At 36.5% G+C, this 13,538-nt stretch overlaps 1 protein-coding gene across 3 annotated transcripts in view; it reads right to left on the reverse strand.

Moving 5' to 3' along the window:
* Nucleotides 1-13,538, reverse strand: part of DOP1A (DOP1 leucine zipper like protein A) — a 78,467-nt gene that overhangs the window by 48,877 nt on the left and 16,052 nt on the right. For all 3 annotated transcript variants that reach the window (XR_011049486.1, XM_068415193.1, XM_068414381.1), the window contains exons 4-11: nucleotides 13,070-13,240; nucleotides 11,264-11,453; nucleotides 10,598-10,696; nucleotides 9,408-9,507; nucleotides 6,686-6,795; nucleotides 4,403-4,511; nucleotides 2,587-2,707; nucleotides 1,705-1,824 (exon numbers count right to left, since the gene is read on the reverse strand). Coding sequence is in view for 2 of the 3 variants with exons in the window: in XM_068415193.1 (XP_068271294.1) it covers nucleotides 1,705-1,824; nucleotides 2,587-2,707; nucleotides 4,403-4,511; nucleotides 6,686-6,795; nucleotides 9,408-9,507; nucleotides 10,598-10,696; nucleotides 11,264-11,453; nucleotides 13,070-13,240 (1,020 nt within the window). In the remaining variant the exon portion in view is untranslated. The remainder of the gene's footprint in view (nucleotides 1-1,704; nucleotides 1,825-2,586; nucleotides 2,708-4,402; nucleotides 4,512-6,685; nucleotides 6,796-9,407; nucleotides 9,508-10,597; nucleotides 10,697-11,263; nucleotides 11,454-13,069; nucleotides 13,241-13,538) is intronic.

Below are 13,538 nucleotides of genomic sequence, written 5' to 3' on the forward strand. Positions count from 1 at the left end.
TCATAAAGGATGACTTGAATTCAACTCGCTGAGTCCCGTATCTAAAATAGCCTTGTGAGAAGGCTCAATAGCAGTGAGCAAAACTTGGATGGGAGAAAACAGTACATATAAGAAATCCTATTTTTAAAGGACTTTTAAAGGATTTTTAAAATCTTAATTTTAGAAAAAGCCTAAGACAAATTCAGAGGGATATCTAAATTGCTTTAGAAGTAATAACTGTGATTTAGCAATCAGACTAGATGATATAAAGATAACTGACAAATTCATGGTTTAAAATCAGCTGGTTATGTTTTCACTTAATGGTATATCTTTTTAACACAGCAGCTCATGTAGAAAACCAAAAAAAAAATCAGAAAACATTCTCCAGATTCCATTTATTTATTAATAAGGCAATTTGGTATCCATGCTTACAGTAACACCTACTTATATGTAGAGAAATTCTCACCTCCTTGTTCGCTGGTTGTAGACTGCTTTCTTTACTTTAGCAATTCAGTCTAATACACAAAAATTAAGTCGCAGACATGTTGGAAGGGATTTCACCTAGTCCAACCTCTCACACTGAGCAGGACTGCTAACAATGCTAGATAAATTCATCCACAGCTTTGTCTGTCAGAGTCCTGGAAAACTCCCAAGCAAGCTCCACAGCCTAACCTGTTCCACTGCTGTACTATGTTCCTGGCAAAGTTTTCCCAAAAGTCCAACCTGAACCCCTGAGCCAATACTTGTTGCTGTCCCTTGTTTTACCATTAGCCATTACCAAAAGTACAGCTGTATCAACTTTGTAAATGCCCTTCAGGAAGTGACAGGCTGCTATTCGAGCCCCCTCTTTGCCAGGCTAAACCAAACTCGCCTACCTCAACCTCCCATGCAGTGTCCTATGACCATCTTAGCAGTCCTCTACTAGAGCCTCTTCAGTTTCTCAACACTCCTCCTCAAGCAGGGTGCCCAAAGCTGGACACAATATTCCACATGTGACCTTAGAAACACTAAGTGAAAGGAAAAATAACTTCCTTTCACCTGCTGACCACGCTCCCCTAATGTAGTCCAAGATACAGTTTTCTTTACTTATGACAGCACACTGTTGGCTCATAGACAACTTAGTGTCCATGTATCTTAATACATTGTTAAGCTATTTCATAAGCAATGAAATAAAATTTTCCTCAAATTTCTTTTGAAATCCCTACATCATCTATCCCTTGCCACAGCAACAATCCCTGCTCTCCTGTGTTCCCTTGGTCCCCCTCCCTCCTGTTAATATTTTCAGTTCTCCCTTATTTACTATGGTCCTTCCTGCAGTCCTCCTTGCCATGTACAAAACTTCCATACTTTTTCTTCCCTAAAAGAGCAGAGCAAAAGACAACACATTCCACAAGTCACTCTTGGTAAAGCTGTATGTTCACTAGACACCCAATGAGTAATCCTGTACTGGACAGAACAAACCAAACTAGCTTTGAGACCACTCTGGAGTCTTCCCATCAGCAGAGGTGCTAATTTTGTCTCTTGATTTTATCCAGACATTGAGCTTGTGAGAACTCACATTGCTGAGACCACCAATCACATCTGATTGAAATTGGCCAAAAGATCAAAGGTAAAGGGATGGGGAAGAAAAAGACTTACAGACTAATTTCTTTGAAGAAAAAAAAGCTTATAAAATAAAAGTCAACTTCAACTTTACACATACAGAGATAAAGTATTATAACCTACCTACAACATTCTTCAAACCAACGAGCAATGTAATCCCACATATAATAAGGCTCAAAGGAATTAAAGAGAAGATTGGCAGTTTTAATCAACTCTGCTGTTTTCTTGTTTTCTCTCAGTTTGCTGAAAGAAAATAAAAGGAACATTTTATATTTTTACACTTAGTTTCTGAGTTATGTAACTGCACATCACCATGAGTTTACCCACTGCCAGTTAACACTGACAAATTATCCTCTCCTCATCCCTACAGCAGTTGTTGCTCTAGGGCTCAGTATACTGGCAGGCTCCTCATATCAATGTCTTCTCACAGTTGCTAGGTTTCTTCTCTATCCTTTCTTTAGTATTTGTCTTCTAACCACATTTTTAATAGATCTGTTTTCCCATGATCATTCCTATAGTTGTTTCTCCCCCTCAGCTTTGAACTTCCCTCTTCTCTCCACCTTTTAAGATATTCAACTCAAATGTTGGAACTGTTTTTATCCCCCTCCCTGGCTGTCTTGTAGCACTCTTCATTTTTACTCTACAAGAAAGGTCATCAGTTTTGGTGTGGGTTTGTTTTTTTTGTTTTGTTTTTTTGTTTGTTTGTTTTTGAAGAACATAGATGTAAAGAATGCCACAACTAATCTATACCATTGACATACTGACTTCCAGCTGTATCAAGCAAGCATTTTTGTCATAGATAAAGAATAAAACGTATGCTAAATATTTAACAAAAAAAGCCATAGCCTTTCAGACCTTTGCATTGAACACAGAAGTTGCAATTAATGTCAATGGATCCTGTATCATGAAGAAAGGAGGTCACAGTCTCAGAGGCTTCACAGTCATGGTTTCAGCAACAAAAAGAGATACATTGTTTAATACAAAATACATTACATCATTATTCACCTGCTTAGCTGTGTGTGATCTTTGTTGAAAGAAGGTTCTGCCTGAAGCTCCAGTTCTGCTTTGCACTGTGTATATAACGTTCGAAACACTTCAATCAATACATCCTCTAGGATGGCAGGGCCTATGGAAAAAAAACAGCAGAGTCTTATGCATTATAGCACTGCTAACAGTCCACATCTGAAAACTATTCAAATCATTAGCTTGCTATGGTCACTGAAACCACAAAATTCCTTCTGTTTGATTTCATAAACTATCTCAATTTCAGAAGGTTTTTTTGCATTCCAGAAATACACAGGCAATTGTAATGCCTGGAAATACACAAAGCACAAGCAGAGTTCTTTTCCCATACAATGTGTGTACAATGATGGCTGGATACAAACATACCTCGTTCAAAAGCTATGCTGTCACATCAGTACAGCCCATCTTCAAGCCAACACACACTCTTTGAGGGATTATTAGCTCAGCTCAGTAACATGTAAATGGTTGAAAGCTACCTTCGATCAGGAATCCATGTAGTCACAAACAGTTTCAAATACCCACCCATAAGCTAGCTCAAGCTGTTATCATATGGAAAATATACTCAAATATTTAAATGCAAATACGAGGTAAAATATTTTGAGTATCTTCCATAATACAAGGTAAAATATTTTGAGCATCTTCCTTCCTTTTAATTTGAGGCAGGTTTTCTTTAATTCCAGATATAGTCTGCAGGATACTTTTTGAAATAGTTCCTCCTTCAGATTTGAGCTAAATCTTGCACTTGAAGGAAAAAAACCCCAAACTTATTTTGAAAATATTCACAAAGTGATCCTGCTTGAAAGACCCTTTGCTTTTTCATGCTTTGTCCAAGCCTCACTGAGCTGACTTCAGTGAGAATGCACTAAGTAGAAAACCTATTAGCTTCTTGCATCTCAGTTTGCTGAAAGAATCCTCACAGCTCTGCTTACTTCATGGAATCTTAATGCACACATTGCCTCTGAAAATTTAGACTGACCCCCAGAAATCACAAATTACCAGGAAGTTGACAAATTCTTGTCAGATAATTTGTTCTTTGTGGTCTTTCTTAACCACTTCCTTTCAAGTTGTACTCTTTAATTGTTGTATTTTTACACTTTTATTATCCTGCCCCCAAATCTTAGGATAGACTTGAAAGATTATTTTGATGTTTTCAGTCACCTCCAAAACTGTTATTCCAAAGAAAAAGGCAGGATATCCAATTAATTGCTGTAAATACTTTTGCCTCATCTACTTTCGTCCCATAGTCCTCTGCACTCATGTGCTAAAAAGTGCATTTAAACATTTTAAACACGGGAAAGGAAAATTAAAAAGAACCAAACAAAGAAAAGCAAAAAAACCCCAAACAAACCACCCACAAAAAAAAAGTACTTGCTTCCCCTGAATAAATTCTTCTGAAAAAAAAAAAATAATTGTCTTCTTGTTAATATCAGTCATCTCCATGTATACATTAGAAGTAAGAACAGATTATTCCCAACAGCAAGAGTGGAGATTTACAATCATGAAAGTCACTATTTGGTTAAAGAAATGGAAAAGATTCAATCTGCATTTCTTCCAGCATGCAGTCAGTTCTCTCTATGACTTTAACTTACTATTTCCTGTGTTGAAAGTAGAAGAAATTGCATTTGGTAAAAGGTAAATCTAATGAATACATTAAATTATTAGCTTGCAAGATCTAAGAAATCTAGCTAACCTGCCAGTAGTAAGAATACAGCTTTTTCAATTTACTGACAAGAGAGAAAAATTCTCAAAGCAAAAACACGTAAAACAAATTAAAGACTAGAAGTAATATGAAAATTACCTAGTTCAGGCTTATCCAGCAAACTGATAAGAATTCGAAAAGGCTTTAAGTCTTGCATTAATGTGCTTTCTTCTCCATGCCCATTAACTTGTAATATTCCAACCATTGCCTACAAAAGAGCAAAAGCATATCAGGAAAACAAAAAAAACCCAGAAAACAGTTTTTGAAAGAAAGATGCAATAAAAGCTGTACATAAAGGAAAAGTTCTCAGTAGTGGAGACCACTATTTCATCTCATGGCAGCTCATTCCCTCCATGCTTAAGTATTCTCTCAACTTTGCCTATGAGAATATTTCTATGGAACAGAACTTGGTAACTTGTATATACTTAAAGTCAAAATAAAATATTATAAACAGATACCAACTCAAAATTTCCTGAGAATAAAAGAGAAGACATGAAAAGTGATGAAGGAATTGTTTGAGAAAGTAAGGCATCTAGATATCAAGGGCTTAATAAATAATCTGTCCATCTAGGATATATCCACCTATGTGGCAAAAAACTTTCTTGATTAAGTTGACCACATCGCAATGACAACTTCAAAACAAATGGCAAAACCAAGTTTCTATACTAAAGCAGTTTAGGGAATGAGCTGCAGAATTAAAAAAAGCCCAATGAAATTGCCACACATTTTGCTTAGTTTTCTCTCTGTGGCTGGCTTTGCTGAGTCAAAACTAGTTTGTTTCTTTTACAGCTTCTAAAAAATGAGGACAAAGAAGAGAAAGAAGATAGATGGGAAAGAAGAGAGGCAGGAAAACAGGTTCGACCGTGCTATCTGTATAAACCAAGTATTATCAGCCAGTATCCTGAAAGAAAAATCTTCTGTACTTGAATATGCCTTTAGAAGGTCAGAATTTTCAGTACATTGTATCAATGAATAAGATGGGAGTGGATCGGATAATAGAACACACAAAGAGACTGGTAGGGAAGAAGGCAGAAAGGAGCAATGCTTTTGAAGCCTTTCAAAAGACAGCAAATGGTTTTAGAAGGCATATGCAATTTGTATTATGTAGAGCAAGCCACTGATTTTAATGTCTGTAAAAAATTTTAAAGCAAAAAAAGTGAATTATCCCAGTTATAAAAATTGGCCACTCTCCGTTCTACTGTAGCAGTAGTGCCTGCTACCAAAAAAAAAAAAAAAATCAACTTTACTACATCAGCTCTACACTGTTGTTAGTCTTTTCAGAGAGAAAAGCTTTAATGACACTAAGCTAGAAAAATGGACAGATTTAAAAGGAAGAGCACAACCTATTAACAAATGCCTAAACGTTGCTAAAAGCTCACCACATTTTGTATAGAAGGTACATGTGAAACTGTATCTCAATCAGGTGTCTCCTCTACACTTGGATAATTTCTGAATCATCTGCCATGGGAGGCAGAAGGGTGACAAGAGACGGGTGAAAGAGCGCTAACGAGGTCCTTGCTGCACTGGAATTCTTGGGTCTCTTCCTCATCAGTAGAACAGCAGATCTCATTACCTTCAGATAAAACTGAAAGTGCTAGCTCTGTGCTGGATATCAGCTTTTAAGTTGTGATGAGCTAAATATTCTTGTGTCAGCTACTAATATTGGAATCCCCACTCTCATTCCCATATATAGCACTGCAATTCTGACTGAATATCAGAAAAATCCTGACCTTATCAATTTGCCTTAGCAATAAAATGTCTTCCTGATATCAAGATCAGACTCACAGCATCTTAAAAGACATCTGTATACTTTAATTACTGCAAGAGAAGGAGCACAGCTCCTGAGACCAGGTGATCTCAGCTCACTTAGCAAGGCTTTAAGGATCAAATAGTATGACTGCCAATTTACTCAACTATTCCTGACTGCCAATGGACAGCAGAAAAGATGTTCCCTTTGCCTAGAGGAGAGGAAGACCCTTCTTACTCAGACCTTCTGAGTACTATCTGATCAAATTTTTCCGATTCCCAAGACACAGAGCAGTTTCCATATCTATAGAAGTAGAAGAGAATTCTTCAATTCTGTTTAATGAAAGAACAGGCTCCAGTGTTCTGGGCTCATAGCCAAATATCTTCCAAGTATGCTACATTCATTGTGGATGAGAAGAGAGAGAAATCTAATATTTGTCCTGATCATACTATTTCTCTAAAGAAACACATTATCTCAAATCTTCATTTTTCCACTAAGAAGGTTTTAGAAGAGTAGGACACAACCACAAAAAGACAGAAATTACATGGTCACATTGAAATCGCAAGTCAAAAGACAAAGATACAGCAACTTTGATTTATGAAGATATATGCCACAATAACACATCGTATAGCTACCTGGACTAACATCTCCTTAGAGAAGGTGTTGAAATAGTAAGTGGCATGCTCCTCGGGATTGCTGTGCCTTGTACTTCTGGGTCCTATGAGGGCACCATTGTTATCAAAACCTTCAAGCAAACAAAAGACAAGGCAAATTAGTATTTGTCTCTTAATAGAATATTTTGCCAATTTCTTTAAACTAGAAATCAACACACTAGCACTGATAACTTACCAAGATGAAGTCCAATTAATGTTGGCAAGAGAAAGATGATTTTATAGAGTTTAATACAGGAAACTAAGTGATACTTCCATGCAAGCAGTTTGCACACAAATTACTAACTTCAGTTTTATGCAACACTATTAACCAAATTACTTCTTGTACAAAAGAAACAAATGTTTACAAACACTGCACGAACCACATAGTCCTAGAGTGTCTTCAAAAAAACCTCTCCCATAAAAATATTTCAATATTAATATTATGAGAACACAAAATTCAGTATTTTAAATATAAAGAAATGATCACCAAAAGATGCTGACATGACTAAGGCACTTAAAGAGAATATCAGTCATATTACACAAAATCAATTTTGTCATTCAAAATTACATAACAGAGAGAGACCGTTGATTTGTAAGCTTGTATCTTTTCTTTTACCAAGTAAATTTTTTATTCTACAAAAAAATAGGGTTAAGGAAAAAAAATAAATTGAAAAAAAGTCAAGAAGTCCATCAGGATATCACCCAATTCCACAGAAGCGTTTTTCCAGTTTTTGTCCTGAAGTAACAAAAATAGAAGGAAAGCCTGAGAAAATGCATGCCCTTTAGCAGCCATTTAAAACAACCACTGTTAACAATGGTTAAGCTAACCTGGATTTAAAGAGATGCAATGTGACTTTTATGCCTAGAGAAGGTTAATAGACCACTCCCAGCTACAAAACAGTAGGAAGGAATAGTTAACACCACAATTACATAATGTCATACAGACCACCAGACTTCAGAGAGTCTTCCAACATAACTGACCCCCCTCATAATGTTTTATATTAGGAGTAGAATATGATGATAATATGAAAGCAGCGCAGTGTCAAAAGAAAAACAAGCAAAAAAGCTGTATTGCCAGGTCTGTCCAAATACATAGCAAATGGAGGCACTAGCTGTTCACAAAACAGGATCAGGAACAGCCACTGTAAAGCTATCTTCTGAAGTTTTATTATCTTTCAGTGGAGACTATGCTCATGAAATAGCTGTAGAAGAAGGTTCCACACTAAAAAAGGAGCATGATACTTTAAATACACAAAATATCTTTTTCAATGACAGCAAAAAGACATATCTAATCCACCAAATTTAGATGAAAGATTAGTTCAGTGTTTAATCTGGAAATAATTTTTCCCTAAATTGGAAAATATAGGTATGTAGCATGAAAGTGCATTTCACTGTCTGTCTTCAAAAGATGAGTAATTTGCAAGTCAGTGTCTCGAGAAATGATTAACTAAAGAAGCTGGAATTTTGTCATATTTATCTTCTAAATCCCTGTAATTTCTACAGCAACAAAAACAATCCCCTCATGCAAAACACTGTTGCTGACTTCATCTGTGCCTTCATAACTTCAGTAATCTCACATGTCCCTTGACTACGTACTTCCTTGCTCCCCAACCACCCACAGGCTACCTGCCTCTGATGTCTTAACTATCAACTGGGAAAGATTTAAGAGCTGCTGGGAAGGGTTCTGGGTAGCCCGAGAAGCACATATGCGCTTGCTGGTGAGCTGTGAAGCCAAACAAAAAGGTAACAGCAGACCATAACACAGTCTTCCCCTCAAGTAGGAAAACCGCTTTATGTGTCTCCATTCAGTCTCCAGTTTCTGTGACACTCTTAGGAATTCCTATGTCAAAGATCCTGACTTCTCTCAAAGTGGACTGAAATGAGTTTTAGAGAGTAACAGGCCAGTTTCATGTGACCACAGGCTTAACTTCCTTAAAATAACAAGACTGAATAAGAGTAAATGTTTTCTAAAATTTTCTAATTTCTAGTTTTCTAAATATTCCCTAAATAGTTAGTCTTCTAAATAGCTATTATTCTCTGCTACCCTATTCTGATTACACGCTGGTTTAAGATAAAAAAATTAAATGTGTATTATATTGATATTCTGCCACTTGGTAGAAGTAAAAGTGTGCGTCTTGTCATTGATAAATTTTTACCCCAGAAAAGCGCTGAAATAATGTTCTAGTTGCATGGAGAATGTAAGCGATTGGCGATTTGTTAATTCAACCATGCAAATATCTAATGAAGCTTAAAGTTTGCATACTCAAGCCTCCATCAATGTAATATGAACATTTTTCAACATTCTTTTATTTTCATCCCTTCTATGCTGTTGTGTTCTAACTGCCATTTACACTCTATAACGCCTATTCTCTGTTTTTTCCATTTTATGTTTTTAGCAAGACAGAAGTTGCCTTTAAGTGTCTATTTACACAGGCCTAGTGCATGAGGCTCTACCCCTGAACGTGGCCCATAATTGCTGCTATAGGAAAACGTACCAATAATTTATGTAACAGGAAAGAGTTCCAGCATGACATTCTTCATCTTTTATGTCCATGGAGAGAGACAGTGCCTTTCTTCCTTATGATACAAATTAAATATTTCATTTTTTCCAAGAATCTTTCTCCACAACATGGCAAAACAGTGCTAATGAACATATGATCCTTCCTCCACTTTCAGTGAACAAGGAAATGAAATACAAACCTACCTAGAAGCCATGCATAAAGCCTTCGATTGAGTGACATATCCCTGCGCAGTACTACATGAAGGGCTGCTGACAAAATTCTGATCATGTCTGGACGTGTTGCCTGAAGAAGTTAGAAACACGATTAAATTTAACTATGAAACGTAACTCTTTTCCTATGCGAACAGCTTAATGTGCACTAGTTAATTTAATGTTCTGACATTTCTGAATTTGGAATTGTACAAGAAAACACAATCTTACTCTTAGGAAACCAAAATACGATTATTATTTACAACAGACACTTTGTAATAGTATGCACCGTTTATGAACAGCAAAAATACTTGACTCCATTAACAGCTCATTTTTGTTACATTTCATTTTGTTTATTAGGCAAAAGCCTTGGAAGCAAATTCAACTAAAATCCAGTGTAAAAAAATCACTGAAAAATTTTCAGTACCTTTAAACCTCTTGCTATTTTAAATGTTTGTGTAAGTCTTAATATTAAAAAAATGCTGTATTGATAATTTCACCATTCTAGTGTCTAAAGAGAGACACTCCAAATATTCCTACAGTAACTGATAAATGTGAACAAATGACTTCCACAAGCAAGAACACAGTTCTTTTTACAGGAAAGTGCAGGTTTTCCATAATTTCCAGCAAGGTGAGAATCAACCTTACATAAGTTTTTCTCCAGGAGTAAAATAAATCATGGATTATTTAAAACCAGAAAGTGACTAACAATAAATGCAGTCCCCAAAAAATTACCTAGAAGTTGTAAGGTCTATCTCCCACTACTGCTAGGAGAGTGGGATCACCCAAAACCAATAACAATTTTCAATTCTGTGGTGTTCTGAATCAGTTATGCTAAGGGGATTAACTTTTGCTGCTTTTGAACACTGAGAATTAAAAACTTGCACATGAACAGATTATTTGTTTTCTCATCAAATTAGAGCAAATTAAAAGCTTCTGCATAGACCAAACAATTTACATTGGGTTCACATATACAGAAGTTAAAGTTACCTTCAAAGTTAACACATCAAGTTAAAAAGATCACAACATGACAATAGCCAAAGCTAACAGAGAAACTCTTACATATGAGGCTTGTTCAAGCTTGGAGAAAATCATTAACAAAGACCAACTAAATACTGCTACTGACTCAAGAAGTGGAGTATATTTAGGAGTTTGCCAATTAATGTCTCATGTTAATAACCTACCTGACTCATGTGAAAAGGAAAACAAAAAAGGATAAGGTCCAATGTGCTCCTCTGCACTAAAACACTGGTATCTTCCACCGATGTGCTTACTGCTTCCACCTGAAGTAACGGCAGACCCCCCAAAACAGTTATTTACTGTATTCTTTTAAGAAGGTAGATATAAGAGAACACTCACAAAATAAGAACAGTTGCTTATAAATAGTGATATGTACAAAATTAAGTTATTTTAAAATTCAGAATAATGTAACAAGATAAAACAGGAAAATGAAAAGTTTCACCACTGAGGAAACATATAATCAACATAGATTCCCTGAACTATACAAACATTAAGCTTTTGCTTTTCTATATCACCAATGAATATCTTAAGTTTAAAAGACAAAATAATACTCTATTTTTCAAAAAATACAACACAACTCAACCACTTTTAACTGAAGTGTGTCATGAATGGAAAGTCCTATACAAAACCTAAGCAGTTCTGAAACATTAACTCAGCTTTCCAACACTTTTATTATGCACAAAAACATCAGCTTAACTAGAGCTACAATAAACAGTCACTTTTATCTTTTCAAAGGTTATGTTCAAAGATAGAGAAGACATTTAAACCACCCCAAAGTATATTATTACATAAATAACACCAATGTCTTCATTGTTCCAATAAAACATTACCATTAATTCAATGTCACTGCCAATTATGTAGAGTTGATCCTCCATTGAAAGCTTCCTGTTCAAATGGGAGAGGACATAGGTGATCCCAGGCAAGCGAACTGCGGGACTTGTGAGGAGGCTACCCCAGAGAGCACTGTAGAACGCCGACTGATCCACTGCTGAGGCAACCTTCTCCAACAGTGTGTTTGTTCTGCAGTAAAATCAAGTCAGCTAAATTAGGGCATGTGTCACAGCCCTTGCCCCTGCCCCCAATTTTAATAAATACAAAAATAAATTGTTATAGGAAGGTCAAAACTTTTCTTTTGAGAGGCCAAGAGAAGCCCCAAACATACACTGAACCTTATAATGCAGCCTGAACAGAGTGATCCAACTAGCAAGCCTGTGGGCCAACCTGGCTTGCAAAACGCTTCTGCCTGCCCACAGCTTCTCCTTATGTTCAAAGAGCCAAATAACTTTCTCATCTGCTACTTAAAGCCAAGTGTTGCTACAGACAGAGGTTTCAGAGAGACAGCAGGAAAGCATAGCTACTGAAAAAATAAAAATCAAGCAAATGGCTTTTGCCCTCTCATTCCTTGCACTGAGCACTTCTGGAAATAACAGGGCATAAAAATATCACATTCTTTGAGTACAAGCAATCCCTTCCCTTGTCCTCATTTCTCCCCACTCATGTGGCAGCACCTCTATACCCTACTGTAGGCCCCAGGAGGCAAGCTGAGTAGCCCTTGTTCCCTGTTGGAGTGATGCCAACTACCCTGGGCATATCTACCTACGCAGAAATAGAAAAAGACAACGTTAAATTGCTCTTCACATATACGTCGTGAAAATTCTAGCTTCTGAATTTGCAAATATCAAGAATATGTAAACGTGTGAACAATTCCAAGAACTCAAAGCTTTGGAGTGTAACTTCATCCTTTAATATGTTAAGATTCTACCCCGGCACCCCAGACACCATGGTCAAGATAACTCAACTGGGGCTTAGGCTTGCTGGATAAGAAGAGCTATTACCTCCCAGACCACTCTGCTAGAAATAGCGCAATAACCTGTAAAGATATGTGGATTATTGCTGTCTCTTATATAGGTGGTTTAATGACAATTTAGATACCATAATGAGTAAATGTTAATGATGGAAGCTTCGTTGGGATCTTAAATTCAGTTAAGGTATGTATTTTAGACCAGGAATAATAGGAATAGAAAAAAAAATACCTTAGAGTAACCCATGGAAAAGAAACAAGCAGCATGTTCCTAACATGTTACAGATCTCAATCCATAACAAGAATCATTTAGGTTGGAAAAAAACCCTTAAGATCATCGAGCCCAACTGCTAACCTAACACTACCAAGTCCACCACTAAACCATGTCCCTAAGCACCACATCTATACATCTTTTAAATACCTCCAGGGATGGTGACTCAACCACTTCCCCGGGCAGCCTGTTCCAATGCTTGAAAACCCTTTTGGTGAAGAAATTTTTCCTGATATCCAATCTAAACCTCCCCTGGCGCAACTTGAGGCTGTTTCCTCTCATCCTATCACTTGTTCCTTGGGAGAATAGACCAACACAAAAGTAAGTCTACTTAATGTCAACTCCCTTTCAATAAAAGCAACAACTAACAGTTAATTTATCATATTAATGTTAAGAAACTTCTACCATACTATTCCATTGCAATTAATATGACTAGATGAAATTAAATACTACCTATCTTAAAAAAAAAAATCCACATGCAAGTATTGAATGAAAAGTTGCAGCAAAAAAAAAAAACAAACAAACAAATCAAGCATATCACCTTATTAACACATCTATCCTTACCTTTCATAATACTCTGACCCCTCCTCTAACCCAGGCAGAATCCCAGTTAACAGTCCTTGCAGTCCTGGTTTCAATGTTTTACCCAAAGGGAGGTAATAGATCTCATACAGACTCAATAACGTTGGCTTGACAGACATAGCGGCATTGGCAAGGAGTGGAAATAGTCCGGAACTGTGAAAAATAAAATTTATCTTTTTTTAGGAAGCTTCTCATGTGAGACAATTTCATTTATATCTTAAGACTGTTACAGGCATGTCCGGTGTAGTTGTAAGTATCGGGTTATATCTTAGAATTTTGCACAGGCATAGACCACCACACAATATGACTGCCTTCCAGATTGACAGGCTGGTATGTCAAGATTAACATTATGAGCTTTATTAGTATTGTGATAGCAAGCACTGAAGGCCCAGAGATGACTCTGTCTTTCAACAATAAACAAATATGATAAACCAGAAGCATCTCTGCAAGA

Source organism: Nyctibius grandis, chromosome 1 (assembly GCF_013368605.1).
Source record: "Nyctibius grandis isolate bNycGra1 chromosome 1, bNycGra1.pri, whole genome shotgun sequence".
In the NCBI taxonomy this organism is placed as follows: Eukaryota; Metazoa; Chordata; class Aves; order Nyctibiiformes; family Nyctibiidae; genus Nyctibius; species Nyctibius grandis.